A 24,206-nucleotide genomic window follows, 5' to 3' on the forward strand; every position below is an offset into this window, starting at 1 on the left:
TGAAACATGTTTAAAAACTCGTATTAATTTATAGGTAATAGTAACAAAACAAAACTTTTTTATTTTATTGTAGGTATGTTGAAATATTGTGTTAATGTAGGCTAATGTGATGAAACATTATAGAGGGTGAATCACAAGTGTCGGAGCAACTCTTCAATGGTGAAACAAGACGTCATTTTTTACAACAATTTCATTTTAAGTTTTTAACAACCGTATTAATTGTTGCTCTTTTATTTCCGAAGTTGTTGCATTCAATTTATTTTAATTCAATTTAAAGCTCAATGTTTTGATAAAATAACATAAGGCTCAAACAATATGTTTTATAATGGGACTTTTGAGTCAGTTGGATTTCTATCACTTAACTTTGTTTAGTTTTTTACCAAAATTTTAGTTTTCACTTTTTTGGTGTGCAAAAATACTTAACGAATGTAAACATTTTAAGTTTTATTTACGAATCAAACATTTTTGAAGATGATGAAAGAAAAAGATAAGAGAAATAGGTCAATGATTGTGGCTTCGACAATGGCTTAATTTTTTTCAAGTCTATTTTTGCGAGGTGTTAATGCATGTCAACATAATTTGATACAAGTTTAAATTTATTTAAAGTTTTGTTGCTACCTGTTTTATTTTTTCTATCTAATCATTGTTTATTCGCAAATACTGGTAGTGATTTTGTAATTTTGTAATTTTTTGTTTTAATCAATCAATTAAATTTTAAGAATTAAATTTGTTCAAAGGGTAAAATGCAAAGTCTACTGCACCATTCAAAACCTAAATATCTTTTGCAGTATTTTTTATCTGTTGTATGGGAAGATTGACATTTGATAAGATTCATTTATGGAAATATGTAGTATCGAGTGTAGTACCTCTATAGTAAGACCATTGTTTGGTGGACTTTGGCTAGAAATGGAAATTGCTTTTATCAGGGGAATTTAGCAATTTTTTCAAGTGCTTAATTTTCCATTATTTTTATTGTTTTCGTTTCGAGGAAATGACGAATTGCTTTTTCCTCTTTTTTGCTTCTAGTTAATAAAATTACAAGTTTCGGATGTTCGTAGTCTGAGCACTGTATGAAAATTTGATGGAATAACTTCTTAAAGGTTCGACTCTTTTGTGTTTAATGGCGTATTCAGTGCACCAAATCGCCTTTTCGAGCCCATCCCAGCGTTGATCGTACATAATCTTCTCAAGTTTTACATTTTTTCATACTTTGGAACTAGCTAATAAAAGGACTCGGATTTTTATCAATAAGATGCTTAAATTTAATCATCAATTATCTCATAACTTTTTAACATGAATCGCGATTCCCACGCCATAATTAAATCACCGACTACCAATAATTGGCCTGTACGTGATTCCTGAATCTTCCTCGTCTATCTTGAACCAGCTTCAAACTAGGCTTGATTCAATAATTTAATAACAAGATTTTCCCATTTCTTTGCGTGGAAAGCTTCCCTGAGTTTCCTTTAAATATTCAATCAGCTCCACCGGACAATTCGCTCCCTCCAATTTTTGCATAATATTGCACGATAATTGAGCTAAAGTGTGGCGGAAAATCTATTTGCCTGCAGGCACTTCATATTTGATCACAGACGAAATTACTCCATTACCTGTCAGCCCGGCTTTTTCAATCGCACGTCGAGCTAAACCGCGTCTTGGTTTTAGTCAAAAATGTGGTAAAAATTCATTTAGCGAATTGGAATTGGGGGAAATAATTTCGGTTATTGGGGAGTTGTAATTTGCAGAAGCTCGCTCATAACTAGCGGATGATAGCAATATCGAAATTATACCTCTCTGCAGACAATGAGATCGTTTCGTAAATTTCGTAATGTATTAGTATTCGGGCAAGGTCTTAAAAGACGGAAATCCGGAATTCAAGGCGAATGCTTAGCTGTGACTTTGGTATTTCTTGCATTTTCGCACAAACGAAGGGTTGCCAACGTTTGCTAAGCATTTTTTCTGTTTAGGCGATTTTTCACATTCAAATTGTGAGGCCTTAAAACCGTTACAGCCCATAATTATATACCATTTTCAGTCACCGGTTGTGTTCTAAATGGAAGGTAGCGATCTGCCATTAGTTCTAATGGCTTGTAACCCGGAGAGTCTTATTGTTATTACGCGGTGGAACCTCAATTAATTCTCATTAAGATTTTAATTAAGTGTTGGCATTTTTGAACGATCTGAAAGAGTGATAATTGACAATAATTCGATGGAAAAGCGGCGTAATTGCGCGATGTTTATCTTTTGAATTTGTGACAAGTATACAATGTCGTCCTTTGTAAGATGCGGAAGTATTTGTATGTTAATCAGATTGTGTTTTTGAGGAGGTAAAAGCTTAGTTTATTGTGTGTGACGAAATGCGATTAGTTGTAAGAATGATTTTAATTTGGATCGATAGTCGTATTAAATCAGTTGTCTTGCCGCCTTTTCAAGTAAAACTTCTATTGTGTTTGACCAGAAAGCAATTTTTTCCGGCATTTTCTAAAACTTGTCACGAAAGCTTACTAAGTGGAGCACCCTCCATTTATTCATAAATCAAGTTAAGCCTGATTTCAACCCCCAATATTTATGCGTTTTGGTGGGACATGTTAGGCGCATTCGTCATCATCATGATTCACAATGCAACATATTCTTACCCCCAGTTTACCGAAACAATTTTTAATTTAATTAGCGATGACTAATGCCTGTTCCTTTGTAATTTTACATATTTCGCAGTCAACCCCGTCTTATAAACTTGGATAAAGTTCAGCAAGTTAACGAAATTGTAATAAAAGATGCAATTTTTACGAGTTATAGAGAAAGTTTTACACATAAATTTAGGTAAATACATCTAGCAAAAAACAAAAGTTCTAATTTAAAGTGTAGCTTTTTCCCCTCGGATTATTTGTATTCAGGCCGGCGATGTGAGTAAAAAGATCTTTAGCAACAAAAGAGGAATGATGAAAGAATGGCTTACTTTTTCTGCTCATTTAAACTGTGTGTATCTCCACCCGCATATACAGCAACAAGAAATCTTCGGTAAATGGCCGCTCTCCCGCCGAAAAACACTCAACCGATCAAAGCCAATTTTGGGCATTTCGGAAAACGCCAAGACGATCGATTGTTCCTCCAATGGGCCGGAATTAATGGCAATGGGTGAAATTAGGGATAAATGGTTCTCCGTCATAGCGTTCCGGATGTGCATATAAATTCAATTCAATTTGAATAGTGAAAGCAGTCGCTTTATTGTATTAAATCGGACTAAAATCTAAACGTATGCAAATTAACGTCGTATCTCATTGTGCGCAAAGGATTTGGAACTGTAAGTTATCTTTCTATCCATCGTGGCTGTTGTCGTCCATTAATTAGGGTTTACGCTGTCAGCTATTATCCTGTCCCATCAGTGGATTAACCCGTTTCTTTTCATATGAAACATGAAAATTATAGAACAATGGCCGAGACGGGCCGTATCTCGGTAAATATGCCGTTTGTATCCGTTTCCGGTCTGTTGGAAATTACATTATCGACCAGGATAAACTTTTGATAGATAGATCGCAGTTAGCGCACTTGCTAGTTATTCTGGTCACGATTCTGCTCGTTCTATTCAGCTCGCCGGACTGTTATTGACCTGGCTAACGTCACCACAAATCACAATTTAGATATAGATTAGGGACGTACACCATCTGAACTAAATAATGAGCCATTACCTCGAATTTCCTACCTATTTTCACTCAACTTACCACCTGATGTAATTCAGGATTTGCAACCGAGAGGTGATAATACACACAAGCTTCACTTTAGAAATTTATAATCACACCAATTGGAGATAATAACCCGATTATAGACCGGGTAATGTACGGGATCCCAAGTGCCGCACCCCAATTTATGCCCCAGATCCGGTTCTCTATTTATTATTTTATTTCAATTTTAGACCTCACGGGATTGGATTTTACCAATAAACCAATACTCGATTAATTTACGAGGAATGACTACAATTTTATGCTTTTTGTTTCTCACATTTGGGAGAAAAATTACACAGAAAGAAACGATCATGTTATGGAGTAATTTATCGGTTCGTTATTACATTATAAGCCAATAAAGTTGACCACAAACAAACCTTCGTGTAATCAAATCAGATTTAGGGTGTAGTATTATCTACTAAGCCTATTGCGTTTTCGGTACCATGTCAACCTTTACTTTTATCAATGTTTTAATCACAGTAATTAATGCAAACACATTTATTTCCGTTTAATTTTTAATTAAACCATTATAAATAAATTGTTTACTGTTATTTAAATTAAATTGTGCAATAATATTATGGCTGCTTTTTCCAATTATGGATTTTATTTATATTATTATTTGGGCAAGTGTCAATTGTGCGGAGGCTATAAATACAAAATTTCGTTAAACCTTTATCATTTCTAAATTTAGTTTTTGATAGTTTCCCAACATCATTCAAGAGGAGAGTGTCTTTATTTTTAATTGTTGTGTGATCTATTTTAGCTGATAAATCTCAAAACCATTTTTTACGTATCTGAATTAGGTAGCAACAGATTTCATTTTTATCTTTAAACCAATTCAAAATTCAAATTAAAAATAAAAAATATTTATATTTAAATTGTTTTTAAAACACACAGACTGTTTTTTTCATTTGTAATTATTATAAACCAAATTTTCGAATGCATAATTGTTTCGTTCTAAATTAGCAATTCAATTATTCAAATTATGCCGGTAATATATGCTGCAAGGTGTTGTGCAAGTAACTTCATATTACAGGATTATTCACTTTAGACTCCAAACCAGACCAAGTAAAAAGTGCAACATGAGATACAGATTAAAAAGCTGTTATGAGGTTATAATTAAATTATACCTACTTGAATTGATTTGATTTTCAAATTTAGAATCAGAACGTGTGCTTTGTAACATGTATTTCGTGTACCATTTTTACCTGGTCAATCAAGCACGGAGACTTGAATAACCCTGTATATTTTATCCAATTTTGGCTCTGTTTAAACGACTATGGAAGACAGCCTTCTTCCTTCTTTTCTGCATAATTCCACTAGATTTTTGAAAATTGTGGCACTGTTTCAAATAGTACTAGAGTAAGGAAAACAATTTCAATGTTTCTCCATTTTAATGCAAGAAAACGAAATACAAAAAAATTAAATGAGGATTTTCTATCTTATTTTTACATTGGTGTTTGCGACATCTGTCGGCAGTTTCTTGAAATGGTCCCACATGGTGCCAGATTGATTTAGGACCAGTGTGAGGAAATTTTATGGGGAGGCCATGAGGCCACAACCGATCAACTGACTCGTCGTAGCGCTCTCGCGATGTTCATATTTATCGATGAAATGGTCCGTTATAGCGCGTGCATTGGCGTAGTTTACTAGGGGTTTATACAATTAATGTTACCGGTTGATTCGTCAGAAACGTTACAATTTGTATAGTTTTTTAAAAAGGGCTTTAAAGAAGGATTATTTAGTTATTTGCAAAATGTGCTCAAGGTGAAATCGCAGCGTATTTCCCTTTGAAACGTGGTGTGGTTGAAAACATTTCAAGGGCTAAAAATGGTAAATAATTAAAAAAATATAAATGTCACACCAAAGAATACTTTGAAATGAATTACAATTTCGTAATTTAGTTCTACTGGGTCACTTTTATGCTTTTTAAATAAGTACATGAGATAAAAATGTTCTTTTAACTTTTTAGATATTATTAAAATTAACAGAGAGTTAGGGCGGTTAAAAGTAAAGGTATAATATTAATAGATAAGTGACATTAATTAATTTTTAATTATTTACGATTTACGATTTTTAGCTCTCAAAATGTTATCAAAGGTGATGAACACGCTTTAGAGGGAAATACAGTTCGGTTTCACCCATGGAGGTAAGATAAAGAGGAGACAGCATCGCAGCACTTTCACTGTAGCGTGTTGTGAAGCCGATTAACGCCGGGAGAGGGGAATGCGGGACCAAGAGGGGACAATGTTTTCCTCCATCGCAGGTGCAAAAGGCAGTGGCGTAGCATATTTAATTGCCAAAAGGGGTTCATACTTCATAGAGTATTTTAGTGGGAAAAATTTTATGAAGTTAAAAGAAAACAAACATAAAACTGTAATTATTTTATTCTTGTAAAAAAGACATGTATAATCCATACATACAGAGTGTTATTTTAAACGAGCAATTACGAGTATCCCAGCAAATAAACAAAAAATTGTAAAATCCCAAAATCGATAGTAAGTTAGAAACAATTGACTTAAAAGACACAAATCCGTGCAGTTGACTCGGAATAATAAGCTGAGGATCTAGGAAATTTATCATTTGATCGTAGAATAGGTTTTCCATGATCTTAAGAACCAGTGAAGTTTAAGTGACAGGAGAATGGGATTTTTATGCGCTAATAATGTTAATAAAATAATAAATAACTTAGAATATAGAATAATAATAATTTAGAACAGGGAACAACAGAATAAATTTTCACGATTACAATAAAGTAAAACTAATTGATTTAAATGTTCCATCGTTAAACGTCGATGCTTATCCGTAAGTATATTTTTTTGTTTATTTATGAGATATCCACGGTGGCCCGTTAAAAAATACCCTGTAAAAAATTGTCCCTACTAACTGAGTCAGGTTTAAGCACCTTCTAATAGAAAATCAATGAAAATAAGATAAAAAACAAGCATTGTTTACTGGTTTTTAAACAGAATTGTCTTATTAAGACTGGTTCTTATTCTATCTATTTTATCAACACTTTTTCTAGCTTCGTGATGAATACGTAATTTAAAATAACCTTTTAATATTAATTTTACTAATTTATGGAAGTGGTTATCCAAAGGATCGTCATCATATAAATGATCTCCGAAGACATCCATGACCGACGACGGTAGATTACGCATAGTATTAACAATTAAGATTTGAGGTAAATTTTCAATATTTTTGTTAAAAATCCCAGTTGTTTTGTGAAAATATCGGAAATATTTTTCCGCATTTTGGCAAACGCTGACTACCATTTGCGACGCCCTGTAAAGATGTCGGTACTCTTTCTGCTGCTGCAGTTTAGAAAATGTCCTATCACCTTCCAACAACCGCAGACACTGCATACAAGTTACAGATTTGTTAAGAGACTTTACAACAAATCCGGAGATATACGACACCACATCTAAAACATAATCCGTTAAATCCCAAGACGAAGATTGGGATTGGAAATCAAATTCGTCCATATATTTTAACTCTTCTTCAAATGAAACAATGTTTTCTTCCCCACTTGCATTTGTGGTAACACCTCTACTACTGCAGTTTAAAATTGTTGTTGAATCTAAATTTATGACGTTGCCCGTGTCGCCACTTTTAATTTCGTGATGGACAATTAATCGTTTATATGCGGCCTCAAATTGTCTAGCAGTGGGATTATTGTTAAACCCTCCTTTACTGCGGATAGCCCCAAAAAATAATTCCAAGTGGTCTTGTGACAGCTTGTAGGTTGAAATATATTTCAAAAAGCCTTTTTCTTCTACATAGTGTTCATAATACTGGATAAGACTTTCTATACAAATCATAAAGCCTAAAAAACCTGTCTTCCGACCAGAATTTAAAATTGCTCTGTTATTTATTTTTAACTGCTTTATATATTCCTTAATCTCAATTAAATACCTAAAAAACTCGTTTTTGGTAACAGGTGAAAGCGGCTTTTTATAAAAATATTTAGCTAGTCTATTTTTTGAGTTAAACATATCAAATAAATCATTAAAAATTTTAATAAACTTCGCTGTTGCAGCTGCACCTATAAAATCAGTTTTCCCGCTTTCTTTTAAAAATAATAAAGCATCAGACACACTCTTGCTCAAGGTTTGGGCAGCAAGTCTCACTTTCATTTTTTCTTTTGCGAATTTAATGTGACGAGTTCTTATTTTTGTCCCGGCATGTAAACCTTCTTCACACTGTAACTCAACAAGTTTTTCCAGAAATTTCCATTCAATTTTACCACCATCGCCATCAGTAATTAATGAATATGTTGCCAAACAATTTCTTACAAGCTTCAGCATATGACAAGCATCTGGAAATATGAAAATTAAATCATCTGTGATAGGATGTTGAAACGACGTTTTAAGTGAATTGAATTCCGCAAAATCTGCTCCCAAAATTTGAACCATCTGAAAATTCGCTGGGGCTCCATCAAACGTAACTGATAATACAGTAACGCCACTTTCATGTACAAACTGAAGACATGACTTGACAAGCGAAGCTTTTTCACTGGCACATAAACCATTTATAAGAAAATATCCAATGGGTATTTTCCATGTCCCATTTACGTTTACAAGCATAAAAACCAGAACTTCTTTTGCTTCTGGAAGTGTATCAGCACTAATATTTGTACCAATATCAACATATCCCGTAAATTTTTTTCCAGTCCATTCTATTTGTTTTCTGATCGACATTTCGTCGAGCACAAGGTTACAGACTATTTTATTGTTCTTACATTCGACATCTTTCGTTTTTATTTTTAAAGCATTTAACGCTTCTTTTGTCCACCCTGGGGATCCATCCACTGACTGATACCACTTTGAGATAGTGTTAAGATGCGGTAAAGATCGATTAAAAGTCTGTCGAACAAAGTTGTATGCTTTCGGTGAATAAAAGCTAAGCGTAAGAGCAAAGGATCTTAACGCTGGTGTATATTTCTGTTTTGTAGGCCCTTTCAACATTCGTCTAAAAATATCCGCAGCAGTTGAAGGCAACGATGACATAATAGTAGATTCAGCGTTTTCAGTAATCAAGCGTTTTTCCTTTAAAACATCTACAAGCGATTTTAAGGAATTTACTCGTAACCGTAATCTTCGCACAGACTGTTGCAACACTTTAACTTTTTTATTTTGACATTGCAATTTACTTTTCATTATTCGAAAATGTCGTTTTGCTTTTCTTGGTGTTGAAAAATCTGAGCTACTCAGAAATCCCACACTAAATCTTCTTCTTTTTTTGGTTTCACTTGTCGTAACGACACGTACTTGCTTAGTAAGTAATCTTTCAGTCTCAGAAGCTGTTAAAGTTGAAGAGGAAGGAAGAGACCGTACCCCCAAGGATTCACTTGAATCCTTTTGTTGAGAAAGATCAGAGTCTTTATGTACCTCCTGACTAACTAATCGTTTAGTCTCAGAAGCTGTTAATGTTCCAGAGGAAGGAAGAGACCGTACCCCCAAAGATTCACTTGAATTCTTATGTTGAAGGAGATTAGATTCTTTACGGAGTTCGTCCTCAGCTTCACTTGCGGTCAGGGTGCTGCTGCTAGATGACTTGAGAGTTGAAAGACCAGCTTCATCGTAACTTCTTTTATGTGATTTAGGAGATGTTACTGACGTTTCTACGCTTGTCGAATCAGAACTACTTAAATCTTTGTCAGTGGTATCAATTGGAATTGCTCCCTTTTTCAATACTTTCTTTTTAGTGACGCCCAGATACTCAAAATCTGTCTCTAGAAAATGATTTGCGCAAATTAACGCGTGTTTAGGAGCAGTTTCCTCAGCATTAAAAGGTAAACCAACACTCGAGAACCAGATTCTTCTAATACTTGGGTCAACTGGTATCCTATAAATAAATTTTTTTGTACATTGTTATTTCAGTAACAGTAACTAAATATTTTTGTTTAAAAATTTTGAGAATGGATATTAGTGGCATTACTAATCATTAAAAAACTAAAAAAAAAATTATTCTTACTAAGATGCAGCAGCTCGTAAACTTTGCAAAAAACGCATACATTAATATATGTTTGTAAGAAAAGCAAACCCGTTAACTTTGTTTTAAAGATATGTTTTAATATTTACATGATTTATTATTCAGTTGTTCAAAAAGAGTTGTAGGAAAACATTTTCTTTGAGACAAGAAAACCCACCATTTCAAAGAGAAAATTAATTCTGAAAATTGATATTTGTTGCTAAAGGTTTGAAACGGACCATACATGTTAAACTGTAGCTTTTAGACAAATTTTGTATAGAACGACTAATTTGTCAAATTGAATAGCCCTTTATAAAACAAATACCTACACCACTGACCTACAAGTACTCACCTGTGGAATGATAAATTCAAACTCGTGTTACTAACTATTTTACAAACGAAACACTGCCGTGGCATTGTTCTGTTACAATCAGTATATATTTTTTAGTCACTATAAACTCACTTTCACCACAAATTACGCTCAAATTCGCCTACTTCACTATTGTAAACAAACGGCCGCCATTATCCTTCACTGGATGTTCACTGGCAATATTGGTAATGCAGCGTTGTCGGATTGTTACTTAGTGCATCGCATATCCGGAAATCCACGAACACTCTTACCGCTTCAGCTCACTATGCAGTAACATACCAACATGTAAACATAGCCGATATGGCAACGTCAATGTTTATGTACATTAGAATGTGAAGTCTCGCGGACTTCACTTCCAAATACACATTGCGGAGCCTTGGTTTCACCTCAGGCGCATTTTGCAGTAATTTTAAATTGCAATAACTTGGTGAGTCTTACAGATAACGAAATGACTCTTGCACCAAAAATTTATTTCAAGTATTAGCTTTATTTCGTCTCGATTATGTGGGAGTCTATCTTTTAAATTAAAAAACTTTCTCGCATCTCGAAAATTTCACTACACAATTATGCAACGTTACAAGAAAATGTAAGTTTTTTGGTTTCGTTTTATCAAAACCCAACCTTGTTAAACTACGTATAAATCTGCATTTATTGAAAATGTGTTTGCAAAAAAAACGGAGTTTCTAGCTTCATCCAGAAGGAAGATATGTGTATGTAAACGCAAAATGTGTCCAATTTTAGGTGTTTGCAAATTTTTAACTAAAACGTCTTTTCAGCCCCTTCGCGAGGGTTGAAACAAAAAGTTCTTTGTCTAAACATTTTTTAATACTCTTTCCTAACTTATATCAACAATGCAAGCTGTTCCACAACATTTCGATTTAAAGGTTTATCTGACTGCAAGCGCGCGCCCATGCAATAACCTTCGCCCATAAAATTTCCTCACACTGTTTAGGACACAGTTGTAACACCAATAGTTTGAACAATTGTCGGCAACCAGTTATACGCTTTCGGCTACTTAAAAAGGCATAATTCAAAGTAGCGCGAAAAACATATTTATCATTATTATCACGTTTAGGGTGACATAACTGCTGGTCAGGTCGTTGAAAGTTCTGAAGTAGCACGTGCGCCACTCACGACGGCTTGTTACACCCTCGTTATGCAAAAGTTTCAAATCAAATTTACGGTACACTTAGTACTAAAACAATTAAAGCAATTCATTTTCGAGCTGTAAAGAAAGTTTGGGTTTTTCGGCGCTATTCACGAAACAAAAAGGAAACCCTTCCGCCAGCATATGTTTTCTTGTTTCGATAATTTACCAAATTAGCTGGAAATAATATCGTGTTGAGGTAACGACTTTCACTATTAGGAGGGGTTGGTATCGCGCCGCTGAAAATTATTTTCAAATCATTGCTATTTTACATCGCGTATTGATTACGTTTGCTGTGACCTACAAACGGCGGGTAATAGATAATTTCACTCCGACGGTGTTTCAAAATTAAAAGATTTTCGATTTTTATCGGGCCTATTTTCGGTAAGTGCCGTCTGAGTGATGAGCAGATTAAATCAAGCGCGTCTGTAATGTCATTGAAACGAGAAGTTGAACCGCAATGTAGTGGATCTACTTACAAATAAAACAAAAATACTATTGAAAACAACTTTTTGTAACCAGACGCAGAAACTTGTCGTATCCGATTCATTGTTCCCAACAATCCATCTGGAACTGAAATTTTACACCACATCATAACAGGACTCAAGTCTTGAAAAAACTCTCAAATTTATTCCTTGTCTGATTCCGAGCCAAAAGCGCAAAGATTGTTTTAATTGGGTGGCAATAAAGCGAGACTTCTTTAATTAGCCATTAAAAAATTTTCATCAAATCTGCCATACGAAGTTTAAGTTAATCGGCTCGGCCATTACAGATCTTATTACCGCTCCGCGTCTCATGAAGCACCACATTTTCATAAATTATTCTATTAGAAACTATGTACTTCCAAATTCACCACAGTAGTTCCCTTTAGATAAAAGTTGCACTTTCTTTTTAAGATTTGCGCAATTCGAAAGTCTGTAGTTTTTTTTTTAAATACCGGTAACTAATTTCAGATTTTGCTAAATTAATTTAAAAAAATCTAGAGCTGAGGCAACTAGAGTAGTATTTCTTACTTTATTATTATTTACATTTGGAGTGCGCTAAGTGTTATCACTTAATCAGTCAAGGGCATCTAATAGTTTGCCACTTCAGTGTTAATTTGGTAATTAATTTCGGAGATAATCCGCATTCGATGTTGTTTCGCTACATACCTTATTTTATCATTATATTAGTCTTCTTTACACAAAAGTTGCAGATTTTTGAGATTTCCTCGATTCAAAAGTCTTTTCGCATTTTTTGAAAGTACCGATAACTAAATTTCAGAATTTGTTAAATTAATTAAAAACACCTATTAGCTGTTTCAAAACTATAAAACTGCTAACATGTCATTTTACCAAATATTTTTTTTAATAAGTTATTAGATCTTTCATTGAAGATATAACTTACATCACCTATTATTTTTTTGAAGTGCACTAATAATTTATAACAGCCAATTTTGAAAGAAAATGCGACGTTGGCGTTTTTATAGTTTTGAGACAGCTAATGGAGCTGAAACGTCTAAACTAGTATTTATTTGGTAGTCAATGCTTTCAATGTTAAATTTTTGAAAAAATTTGGTTATTGAGTTGTATAATTCAATTTTTATTACCCCCAAAAAACACCGCACTAGACCCCTTCAGAAAAAATGGCAGTTTTTTTAGATTTATTATATTCAAAATTCTTTTTGCATTTTTGAAAATTCCGACAACTAATTTTAGAATTTGTTAAATTAATTACAAAAATTTAGAGCTGAAACACCTAAACTATTAAAATTTCGTAATCAGTGCCTTAAATGTTGAATTTGACAAAAAAATTGACTGTTGAGAGGTATAATTCGACTGTTGTTATTATTTACATCTGGACTGAGCAAAGTATAATCAGTCAAGGTCGTCTGATAGCACCACTTCAGTGTTAATTAATTTCGAAGATAATCCGAATTCGGTGTTGTTTCGCTACATACCTTGAAACGGGACACGGGTTTGACATACGATTTTCATATCCTGTGTCCCGTTTGAGGAGGTGGTTATATCCTGTTTCCGTTGAAAAATAGCTATTGGGATAAATTGATGTCTTTGGGGTTAGTGATATTATCGACAGTGTGAGAAATTGGAATGAAACATGACTTTCTTTTAAATTGTTTATTACCAAAAGTTACGCACCGTTTTCACATTTATATACATGTTGGTAACATTAAGAATACTGAATTATTATTATTAATTGATATTAGGTACCGTTAATTTAGGGTATAACATTGTAATATATTAACATTTACACGTCTGTTGCAAACAACAATACACTATTATGTTACATAAAAATCTTTGCTATAGCTGCTGACAATGAACATTTACAATAAATAGAAAAATAAATGAAATGGGGATCTAGAAATGAATTTTGAGTTGGTAAATATAATGGTCAGTCTTTTGAGCGTGTATACTTAGTCTATGAATTTCATAACGCCATAAACAACATTATCTACAGTCTATACACAATATTTACAAGTTTCGCTACGAAACAATTATCACATAAGGAAATACAAACTTATCTAAATATCCCCTTTCCGGTGTACTCACAGCACTGTGGTTACAGAAAACTTAAATTATGTACAACCAGTGTCTTAGGAACGCAGTCTTTGGTAAATTCACACTTAAACATCAGTCCCGCAGCCTTCTTGATACCCTTCATCCGGCGAATTTCTGCTGTGAGTCAGCGCTCTTTTGAGTGCCGTCACCGGAGGTAAAACGGGAACACCTCCCTTCTGCCACACCCTCAGCGTTTTCGCATTCGTGGGCAAAGTTTGTTGTTTGTCAGCGATGGGAAGCCCATAATCAGCCGGATATCCTTGCGCCCTGAACGCCAACTCTTCCAGCGACCCTCCGCCACTCATCCCGTCCATAATGGGCGTCTTATCGTCGTAGAAATTCACCTGACGCGAGTAGTCCGTCTCCCATAATCCCGAGGGATAGAGCGAATCAGCGTTGCGACTGTACTCGCCGCTGGCGGGCCTCTCCAACCCTTCGGGGTCCTCCGACGGTTTGGTGTCGTTGATTAGGTCAGGGTTGTTCCCGGAGGCCGACGAGGGAGACACGAAACAGGAAGCTGGGATCGTGGAGTCGCTCAAACGGGGCGGCTTTTGGACTGGATTGCAGAAATTCAACTCGGTCGGCTTGGTATGCTCGTGAGAGGGTTCCTCCACTTTGGACGTTCCGTTGACCACAGTTACGACTTCAATCTGACCGGAGGTTTTGCTCTCGGAAAAGGGGATGCGGCGGAGGCGGACAAGCAGCACGAAAATGACCAGGAGGATAAAGATTATTAGAATTATGAGAGCGACACTGAGACCGGCGATTTGGCCGCTGCCAAGCGTTGTGATCCCTGCAGCTCGCATCGAGACGTGGAGGGTGAAGTTGGCTTCGGCATTCCCAGCCCTGTTCTCCGCCACACAATAGAATTCACTCGAATTGATCTCTTGGACGTTTGTCAACACTAAAACACTGCGCTTCTCCTGCTTGCCCTCTTCGAAAACGTGGATTCTTTGGTGTGAGCTGAAAGCTGAGTTGTTCAGAAGGGGACGTCCGTTCCAATACCAGTTGATGTTAGCCACTGGGATGGCGTTCGCTCGGCATAAAATCGTCGCGTTTGAGCCGGAAGTCGCCTCAATGTAGCGATTTACGGGGAGGATTTCAGGTTTACAAGCGAAATCATCGATGTGAAGCTCCGTAAACGTCTTATCGATGAGTCTTTCAGGTCCTCCGGAACAAATCGGCGAGATGGGGTAAGGAATATTGTTATTAACGAGCCATTCTTTGACTGCTCGCAACCGACAATCACAATGCCAGGGATTGTCGTGCATTTCAATCCCATGGAGTCTGTTTAGCGTCTCCACAGTCCTCAAACGTAACTCCGAGAGCCGGTTTCCGTTCAACTTGAGTGACTCCAACATTTCAATCCCTTCAAACGCCTTCGAAGCAATAACTTGTATTTCACAATTCGACAAATCGAGTTTAATAAGTCCCGGGATAGTTTTAAAAGCCTGACTGTCTATTTTTTGAATCGGGTTGTACGCAAGTACCAAATCGCGTAAGAACGGTACGTCCCGGAACGTCCCGGACGGAACCGCCGTCAGTAGATTGTGCGACAAGTCCAACTCGATCAAATTCGTCAATCCTCTAAAGGCGAGATCGTCGATTTGCCCGATCCGACAACGTCTTAGAAACACTCTCTGGAGGTTGAGTAGCCCCGACCGAACGAACGTCTCTCTGGGCAGGATCTGCAAATTATTTCCGGACAAATCCAATACTTGCGTCTCCGGATCGACGCTCTCGGGGATGGTGATGAGTCCTCGCTCCGTGCACTCCACTGTTTGCTTGCCCCCTTTCCACTTGCAGGTGCACGGGGACGGGCAGTTGCCCCCTAAGCACGGGGTGAGCACTAGGAGGGTCACCAGCCCCACCACCAACACCATGTTGCACGACGCGCCGACGACTGATTAAGTGGTTAGCCCCACGAAGACTGGTCTTTGCGCGAACATCACGGACGCCGAACGATGACTGAATGAGAGGGCTGTCTACTCCTTCCTCGTTGTCTCGCCTCGGGCCCCGTCACCATCTCGGCGTTGCGCACTGGTTCACAAGTAACCACCGCATCAACGTACTGATTTTTGCTAGGCCCAAACTACATGCTCTCATTAATAACGTCTTCTACAACTATTTTTGCCTACACCCCACCAGAATGAATGGATCGGTATTTCGGTACCTGGCGTGAAACGTCCAATTAGAAAGCTTCAAGGTAGAGCTTTGACACCATTCAATACGTTAAGGGATTTTATTCTGTTGTGTCGGCTCTAGCCCAGTCACACTAATTTATTTCTCCGGACACCGAACAGGTCTTTGTTGTGCCGAGGTATTTGGCTATTTAGTCGGCGCAGACAGAGCCGGATTTTAAAAATTTATAACTTCGTAAAACTTGAGCCGAGCGTTTTTCTTCCGAGGGATAAATATGCAACGAACTTGCGGGTTGTTATTTCTCAAGAGAATTACTATTATTATAGATGAGCTATTTTTAGCTTAATTGTATTAGATTATTTCGTGCAGAAAGTTCTTATCTTATAACTGATTATACCTAACTTACCTATATTTAAGATCTTAATGAAAAAAACATTCATTTCACTGTTTTATTAGGCAATATCCTACAAATTATTTTTATGGTCAATAGCTATGTGTGCTTCATAAAGGAATTAATAAATAATCAAAACAAAATTTCCCAACTAAATATTTTCACCCAAACAATCGCTTTATAAACGGTTTATTGGCATGAATGGCTTTTTTCAGTTACAAATGCATTGATACAAAATAATACACATTATTAATTAATTGACAATGTTGTCAGTAAAAACTTTGTTCAACATTTTTTTATTTTCGAGAAAACTGAAATAAAATTACACACTTCTTCCAGCCACAATTGGGTATTGGTTTTGTTTGTGGTGGTGTACGAAATGCAGTGAATAAGGATATCGAGGGGTTTTCTCTAAAAGTTTTGGGCTCATTGTTTGAAAACAGGTTTGTGGGCCAGGCCGGGCCTGCATCATACGCGAAGGTATTTATCTGTGTTTAAAAGGAAACGGAAATCTTCACGGTGGAATGACAACATTGTAAACTTGACGCTATTCTAATGATCAGAAAGCATTCTTGTAGGTGTTGGTTCATTCATCGTAGTTTTCACAAGGTTAATTCGATACAATTAAAAGAAAATTAAATCAAAACTTGTCGGTGGGAATGGTATAATCACAAGCATAGCGAAGTAATTATGAAAATTGTTTAAGCTTTTTTCTTAATTAAGTTTAAAACGTCAGTTGATTGAACTGTGAGCATTTATTCTAAAGTACATTTGAAGATTCTGCCAGTTCGGTAATCAGGGCTCTGAAATGTGAAGTCGCGTTATGTACGCACTGATGGCTTTAATAATGGAGCAATTTGGAGTGTGTGTGTGTTTCCTTGGTGGTGGTTTATTAATTTCTGAGGTTTCAATATAGTTTAAAAAATGTGGTTGAATCTGTGCTATATATTGCAAAATAGGGTGGGTGGGTTCACATTTGTGTGAAACGAGGCGCATCAACGTTGTGTCCAGACGCTGCAAATGCCGACCTTCTAGCATCTGCTTCCCTGACCCGTGTTTTTAGCTTTTCTGTGGCATGCGCTTATCTCATAAAGCGAGAATGCCGTTTTTCTCTCTTATTTTATAAAACAAGTGGTGTACAATACATCCGTTTCAGGAGGATCCCTCTTGTGAACTCGGCTGATAACAGTGCGGAATTATTTATGAAGCAAAACTGGATTTCGGTTTTAATACGTTTCGATTTTTTCCGTTGCAACGATTCCAAAAGTGTTGGTAGTATAATACAATTCGGGTCGGGCAAACAAACCCGAACCAGAAGGTATTTTACCTGTGCTTCCGGAGGCCGATGCAAAGAGAATTTATAAAAGACCCTCGACGACCGCCATTCGAGTTAATTATTTACCTTTTCTCCTTCTCGCAATGTTTCAACTCATTCATCTTTTCAACCGCACCATTAGAGGGCCGGAGTTGTTATTTACTAACTAACCCAACGGCACATCCAATAAAAAAGCCATCGATTATTCACTCCGAGAAAAATTGTGGCTTCTCTAACAGTTTTAAGCCGGGATGCCGTAATGCCGGCACCAACAATAGCAATCTTTTCGATGTGGTTTCGCTTGAAAAACTCGGAGGAAGTACGGTCTACTAATAACGGCCACTCGTTAGAGAGACCTTTGTCACACGTCTTGACGAAAAATTGCCAAAAAATTCATCGCAAGGCGTAAATAAAACCGAGATTGCGAAACTGGCAAGGAAAAGCCCTTCGTTTCATTTTCGGCTGGCATCTTATTCCAGTTTAGACACTTTCCGAACTTCGAGTCGGCAGGATTTTGGCTAGCAATAGTAAAAGCGATTGGTTTAATAGTTTAATGCTGAAATAGATTACCAAATCGAAGAGAGAGGATTTCAGTAATCGTAGAAGTAACAAGTACGATTCCTAAGTTTGCCACTTTGCCTCTCGAGATGGCTGGGGTGTTATAATCTATGAACGGGGAAATTCAATAAAAAGCCACAGAAGATTTTGTTAAAATTGGCAAAATGAGCGTGCCATCTATACTGCAATACTAACAATATCGTATTCAACAAAAATTTTGAGAAACATTACCGGTGCGCTAAAAATAATTGCTATTTTAATAAAGCTGTAAAAGTTTTAAATTAATTTTTGCGTCGGGGCGTTATTTGCGTTTGTTAGCACCTAGTGTCGTCGTAAAACTTGTGTTTCATTGTAGAAAGGAATTGGCTTTTCCTGGTAATAAATATGCATTTCCCTGTGATTTATGCCGAGTTCTAAATCCTTAATAAGTACTAAGTTTCGTGAATGGTGTAGAACGGATCGATCTGCGAACGGGAGTTTGTGGTATCTGCAATTAGAAAAAAAAGTGTTTGAAGGCTTTGACCTGCGTTTAAAATCGTCTAGAAACCGTGATGATTATCCAAGGTTTGGGAGACACGCAATTGAGTGTAGATGGAAATGAAAAAAATAATCGTTTGTGTTCAGCAGGTGTGTGAGCCATCAAGCGGCAAATTGTAAACGAAATAAGAAATAACACCGTGTCCGTTTACTTTTGTTTTTTCATTCATTCGTTTTCGAGATTCTCAAATCTTTTTCAGCGTCACGTCTTTGAAAATTCTTTTATAACTCGACAAAAGTCATCAAACTGGATAACCTTGTTTCCTAAGTACAAGGTGCTGGATTACGTTAACATTAAAATGAGCTACTCGGATACATATTTTTCGAAAAGTTTCCCGGGGAGGTTATTACATTATCATCATCGCGTAGTCACTTAGCGGCGAAATGTGATCAATAACGACAGAAGCTCACTTTTAATAGACTCGCAATGTATATTTTTCAAATTTCAAAAGACTGAAACAATACTCTTTGTAAATATTTAGTTTGCATTCGGCTTTGTACGTCTTTCCCAGCGAATTGAAATTTCAGCGAAAACAGTTAAGTACCTTTTAAATTACGTTTATGTAAAATCTAATTTTTAAAGTGGCGTGTGTCCAACTTATAATTACTTTCAAACTCTCGTTTCATCTTTTTTATCCGGCCACTGCTGATTAATATTCTGAATGGCGGCGTATTTAAATGAAGTTGATTCACTTATCGAGAACCTTTAATTAAGAGAGGTACTGTGAAGAGTCGTGTGGGGTTTCGTATATTTTAAGGGGAGTCCCACGTGTGACCTGACCGGTTCGTTCTTTTATCAAATTTCAGTGCCTGCCGGAGCTCCCCTAATTGATTTACTATTTAAAAGACCTCGCAAATTTAATAACGGAACTTGATTTCCCAACAACTTGTAGACAAAAAATCAATATAGGCGGGGGGATTTCTTTCAAAAATTTCATTTCTATGGATTAGCTACACTTTACAAACTTTAACCTTTCAGGATAAACTCTTTGAATTGATTTATTTATAGCACTGAACGGCATGCATTTGTGCAGAAACATCAAAGAGGAACCAACCAGTCAAACAGAAACGAACTCCCGAGTAATTTTTTAATAACACACAGATACATTTTAAACGCAGTTTAAGTCTGGCAAATTCAAGCAAGCACACGCATTCGCGGAAAATCCAAGATATAATGAAATGTGTTATTTCGGTAAATTACTTTCTAGACGTAATAAACGCGACTGGCAGGAACACGTTATCACACAAACGGAACAAATTTTGATAAAATTGTTGATCTCAGGTGATACCATAAGAACTCAAGAATTAAATAAATACGTTTGTTTGAGTTATTACAATTTTCTTATTGCATAAACCGTCTAGATTCATTATTTCAAGAAGAGTAAAATAATATTTAGATAATCTCTTCTAATTAGAGTTCTACTTGTTTTATGAAATTGTTTTTGTGGGGAAACCCCGCATTTTTATTCATTTGTGACGCATGGTTGACCTGACGAGGTTTGTCTATTTGTGTGATTTTATTTTTAAACAAAGTTTATTGATTAAAAACAAATGTAAAATTCTGTCGTCTCTACAAATAGGATAACGTGATTATGCAAACAAAAATTAGCAAAGCGACTCTGGCAAATGTGGAACTTTAAAGAAGTAAAAAAATGTATAAAACATGATGCACATCTAGTTAAAAAACGCGGTTTGTAACAAAATGGTTTATGGTAGTATTGATTGAGTCAATATAATAGTATTGAGTGTGATTTGATTGAAGCGTTTACAAAATTGTAAAAGTTTGGGTATAATTTTTGGATGGGATGATTGATTGCCGAAATGTAATGGAAGTGGATGTTATTATGTACCGTGAATTAATTATTTTAATTAAAATAAGGAAATTCTCCGTCTCGGGAGTGCTCTTTGCTTCCTTTGTTTGTAACTACTTGAGCTAAATTAAAATTTATTTGAAATAAAAAACGGAAGCAAAATAAATTAAGTTCATTAAACTTTGAGATATGTATTTGGCGTTAATTAATATTTTTGGCACTTTGGCCTCGAATCGCTCGACTTCCTATATCTCACGTAGTCAAGTCGCAACCTTTGCGTTTTGCATTCATAGAAATCTCGAACTGTATTTGATATTTTCGTTTGGGAGTTTTCCCGGTACGTGCTTCTTGTGCCGAGACAAACTATTTAGAAACTTATCAGAAAAGTAAATTAGTGAATCGATTTTTTCGAATTAGAGGTCTCGAACTTGAATGCCGAGATAACCTGTTTGATTTCCGATATTCAAATTCGGGCTCCGGTTTTGCCGGATGTTGAGCACTTGCTGTGTTCCAGATAGGAAACATCGGGTCTTTAGGCTGTAACGAATATGTGAATATATGACACAAACAGCTTATTAAAGGGAATTATTCTGTAATCTCATCGGTCGGTGCAGCATTTGAAGTGGGCTTAAGCCGCTTCAATTATTTCATGCAGGGCGTGCTTTTTGGAGCTTAGTAAGCGCATGCTGTGCTGGCAAATGTCTCCAATCTCATTTGCTTCTGATCGGAGGGTGGCTTCGTTCGCCCTCCTGCATTATGTGTCTATCTATGCAATGTTTTGATTCGATATTGCATTTACATTTAATCGTCCAAGGAGTGTGTTAGGCGAGGCAGCGGAAATGACGTCCGGTGTCTTATTATCTCATCTTTATCATTAAACAAAGCAAAGGAGTTGCCAGGCTTCACGCTTTGTAAATCCGCTGTCTTCAATTTTTGTGCAACATGCACCTATTTGACTGCGCGATGTTTAATTGCACGAATCTTTTTTACAATTTCGTGGACAAACAGGGCAGAAAATAAGGAACAGGAAGTTGCCTCGTACGGTATTATGTAAATTTCTCGGTCATGAAGCACCGTTCGTTCTTTCGAAATAAAACTCTTCAATTTATGAATCGATTTTATTCAATTATGGAATATCCAAAGGTACGATAATGCGCCGTATTAAAAACACAACCAAAACAAACTAATTTTGTTGTTAAAATTTCTCTTAAGTAAGATAAATTACGGCGTTGCGTGCTATGATTTGATTACTGTAATTCAGAGTACTCAAAGGCCATTCATCTTTTAATGCTACGATCAATATGGGATATATCATTCATATTAAGGATAAAAATCGAAAGGCGACGCTGGCGCTGCTACAACCATCAAATTTTACGACGCGTTTTCAAACATTTAAGAATCTCGGACGCTGCCGAGAATCGCCTTTGCTCACAAAAATGCTCCTCGGGCTTACACAAAAATCAACAAAACCATTACTTTCGTTTGTTGATACTTGTAAATATTTTTAATGTAAAAATCCGATAGCAGTTTTGTTGGTTAATTTAGCTAAAGTTTCTGCACAACTTCAAATGTTGACTTAGTTTGCTAAATAATGGCCTCTAAATTTGTTTATGCCAACCGAAGAAGTTTTTCAGTTATATTTTTGGTCGAAAATTACTTCTTTTTTGCTGTCTGGGGTTCCCGGCTTTACTAGGAAAAAAATCATGAATTTTAATGAACTAATAAAACAAAATGAGATTATGTTTCTAAATCCATATGTACGGGGGCAAGGTGAAAAATTCTCGACCTAACAATGAAAGACTTCGTTGTTTAATTCAAATATACATTTATTGATTTGTATAATCTCTATTTAGTTCAACGCACTTAGTGCAGAGTGTTTCCAGTTTTTAATTCCATTCCTGAAGTGACTTTCTGGTACCGCTGGGGGCGCCACTGAGCTAGATCGAAAACAGTAACAATAAATGACGGGAAATGTTTATTCGGATATTTTGAGCGTTGTACGAATTTTGGGGCTTCACAATGATTGCATTATCTACATGAATGGCTATTGTATCTTTGGTGAAAAATTAGAGATAACAAGGAAAATACGAATAACGAATGACTGTTTGGTTCACTTTCTTTATTGGAAAATTATTACAAAGGCATCGAAAAGCCTACCTTTTATACAATTTATGTGTTAATAGTTGTTAATCTTAATTGTAGTTTTCCTACATTTACATTTTCAGTGGATAAATTCTTACCTAAAATTCACACACTTCACTAATTTATCGGTTTCTTGAGCTCTACATGTGTTCGCTGTGATCCATCACTTATAGTCTTTAATTATACAACTGTTTAATAACACTTTGTAATGAAAATTTAATTTTTTTGACTTTTTACACACTTTCAAATTTCAACATTAAAGTGTAATAATAGTATCACGAAAAACTGCAGAACTAAAGTCAAAGCTAATATTTACCACCACATACTTTTAAAGTGATTCTCTTTAATGTAAAGAATAAACACTGTTCACTCAAAATTATTAAACAATTAATTAAATGTCTACTAAATGTGGAATTACGAAAATTTTGTTACTGTTTTCGACATAGTTCAAAAGTCATCACCAGAGGGCGTTTAGTTAATTTTATTTCAGAATATAAACTTGAAACTTGAAATATAGTTTTCAAAAATTACACTGGTTTACAAAATTTGACTTTATGAGTTACTTATATCTCAAAAACTAGATAGGACAAATTTGTGGCAGTTTTGAAATCAGCTTCCAACAAATTATTGAACAACATCAAATAAATCTGAGGCAACAGAGTAATGACTAATGGTGGTATTCGCTAATTATCTCTGTTACACTGTTACGTTTATAGAATGTTAGCAACAGTGCTCTGTTATGACACCGCCTAACAGAGCTGTCTAATTTGCGATTCTCCAACACTCTCTGGTAAAATAAGGGTAACGGAGCTACCATTTGTTCGAAAATGTAATTTTAGAGATAATGGAAGTCGATTTTGATGTATGGCTTACTATGATCTAAATATTGTATTCGAAAATGTCAAGAAATTTTCTTAACATTATCATTTTGATCTTGGTATCGCAAAAAGTTCCTCTAGAGTGTTAAAGAAAAATGAATGTAGAAGGCGAGTGCACATCAAGGCACAGAATATTCTTGTTTATTGAAAAAAAAACACATTTTTTGTTTTGGAACAATTTCTGTGGGATCTCGTGTCGGATTAGGTAATCAAATTGAAATCAAATTATTTTATTATGTGCTGTACAAAACTTATACGCAAAATAAAAGGGAGAAACAAAATTTTCAAGAAAGAAATAACTATTGAAAGACAAAAATGTTATTTTTAATAAATAACACAAATTTAAGAATCTATGTGTTATTTTCACAGAATACTGTTTCCAAAATGAAGAGTACACTGTGTTAATTTTTTTATTTATAAAAATTTTGGTTCCTGACGAATTTTAAGTTGTGTTCATTGCCCCTTAGGGTTGCCAAAAGATTACCTCTGCAACATTATGGATAATTATACTAGTTGATTTTTTTCTAAGATCGATTTAATCCACTTTCTTCGTTTTCTATTACTTCAAAAACCAAAGGTCGAATTGTTTGCATGATTTTAAGCTTCTAGTGTTATCCACTTATCACATTTTTTGTACAATTTCTTGTTAATTTGGTAAAACATCG

At 35.7% G+C, this 24,206-nt stretch overlaps 2 protein-coding genes and 1 long non-coding RNA gene across 3 annotated transcripts in view; 1 reads left to right on the forward strand and 2 right to left on the reverse strand.

Moving 5' to 3' along the window:
• Yip1d1 (Yip1 domain-containing 1) overlaps window positions 1–24,206 on the forward strand; it is a 106,815-nt gene that overhangs the window by 25,592 nt on the left and 57,017 nt on the right. The window lies entirely within an intron of this gene.
• LOC135267126 (uncharacterized) lies at window positions 6,091–10,438 on the reverse strand. Its single transcript, XR_010335415.1, has 2 exons — window positions 10,045–10,438; window positions 6,091–9,566 (listed from the first exon to the last, which is right to left on the reverse strand). It is a non-coding gene; the product is annotated as an uncharacterized LOC135267126 (long non-coding RNA).
• Window positions 13,312–15,824, reverse strand: kek1 (kekkon 1). The gene has a single exon (XM_968133.4). The coding sequence runs from the start codon at window positions 15,648–15,650 to the stop codon at window positions 13,833–13,835; it is 1,818 nt and encodes a 605-aa protein (XP_973226.1). The 5' UTR covers window positions 15,651–15,824; the 3' UTR covers window positions 13,312–13,832.

The sequence above is a fragment of the Tribolium castaneum genome, chromosome 9 (assembly GCF_031307605.1).
Source record: "Tribolium castaneum strain GA2 chromosome 9, icTriCast1.1, whole genome shotgun sequence".
NCBI lineage: Eukaryota > Metazoa > Arthropoda > Insecta > Coleoptera > Tenebrionidae > Tribolium > Tribolium castaneum.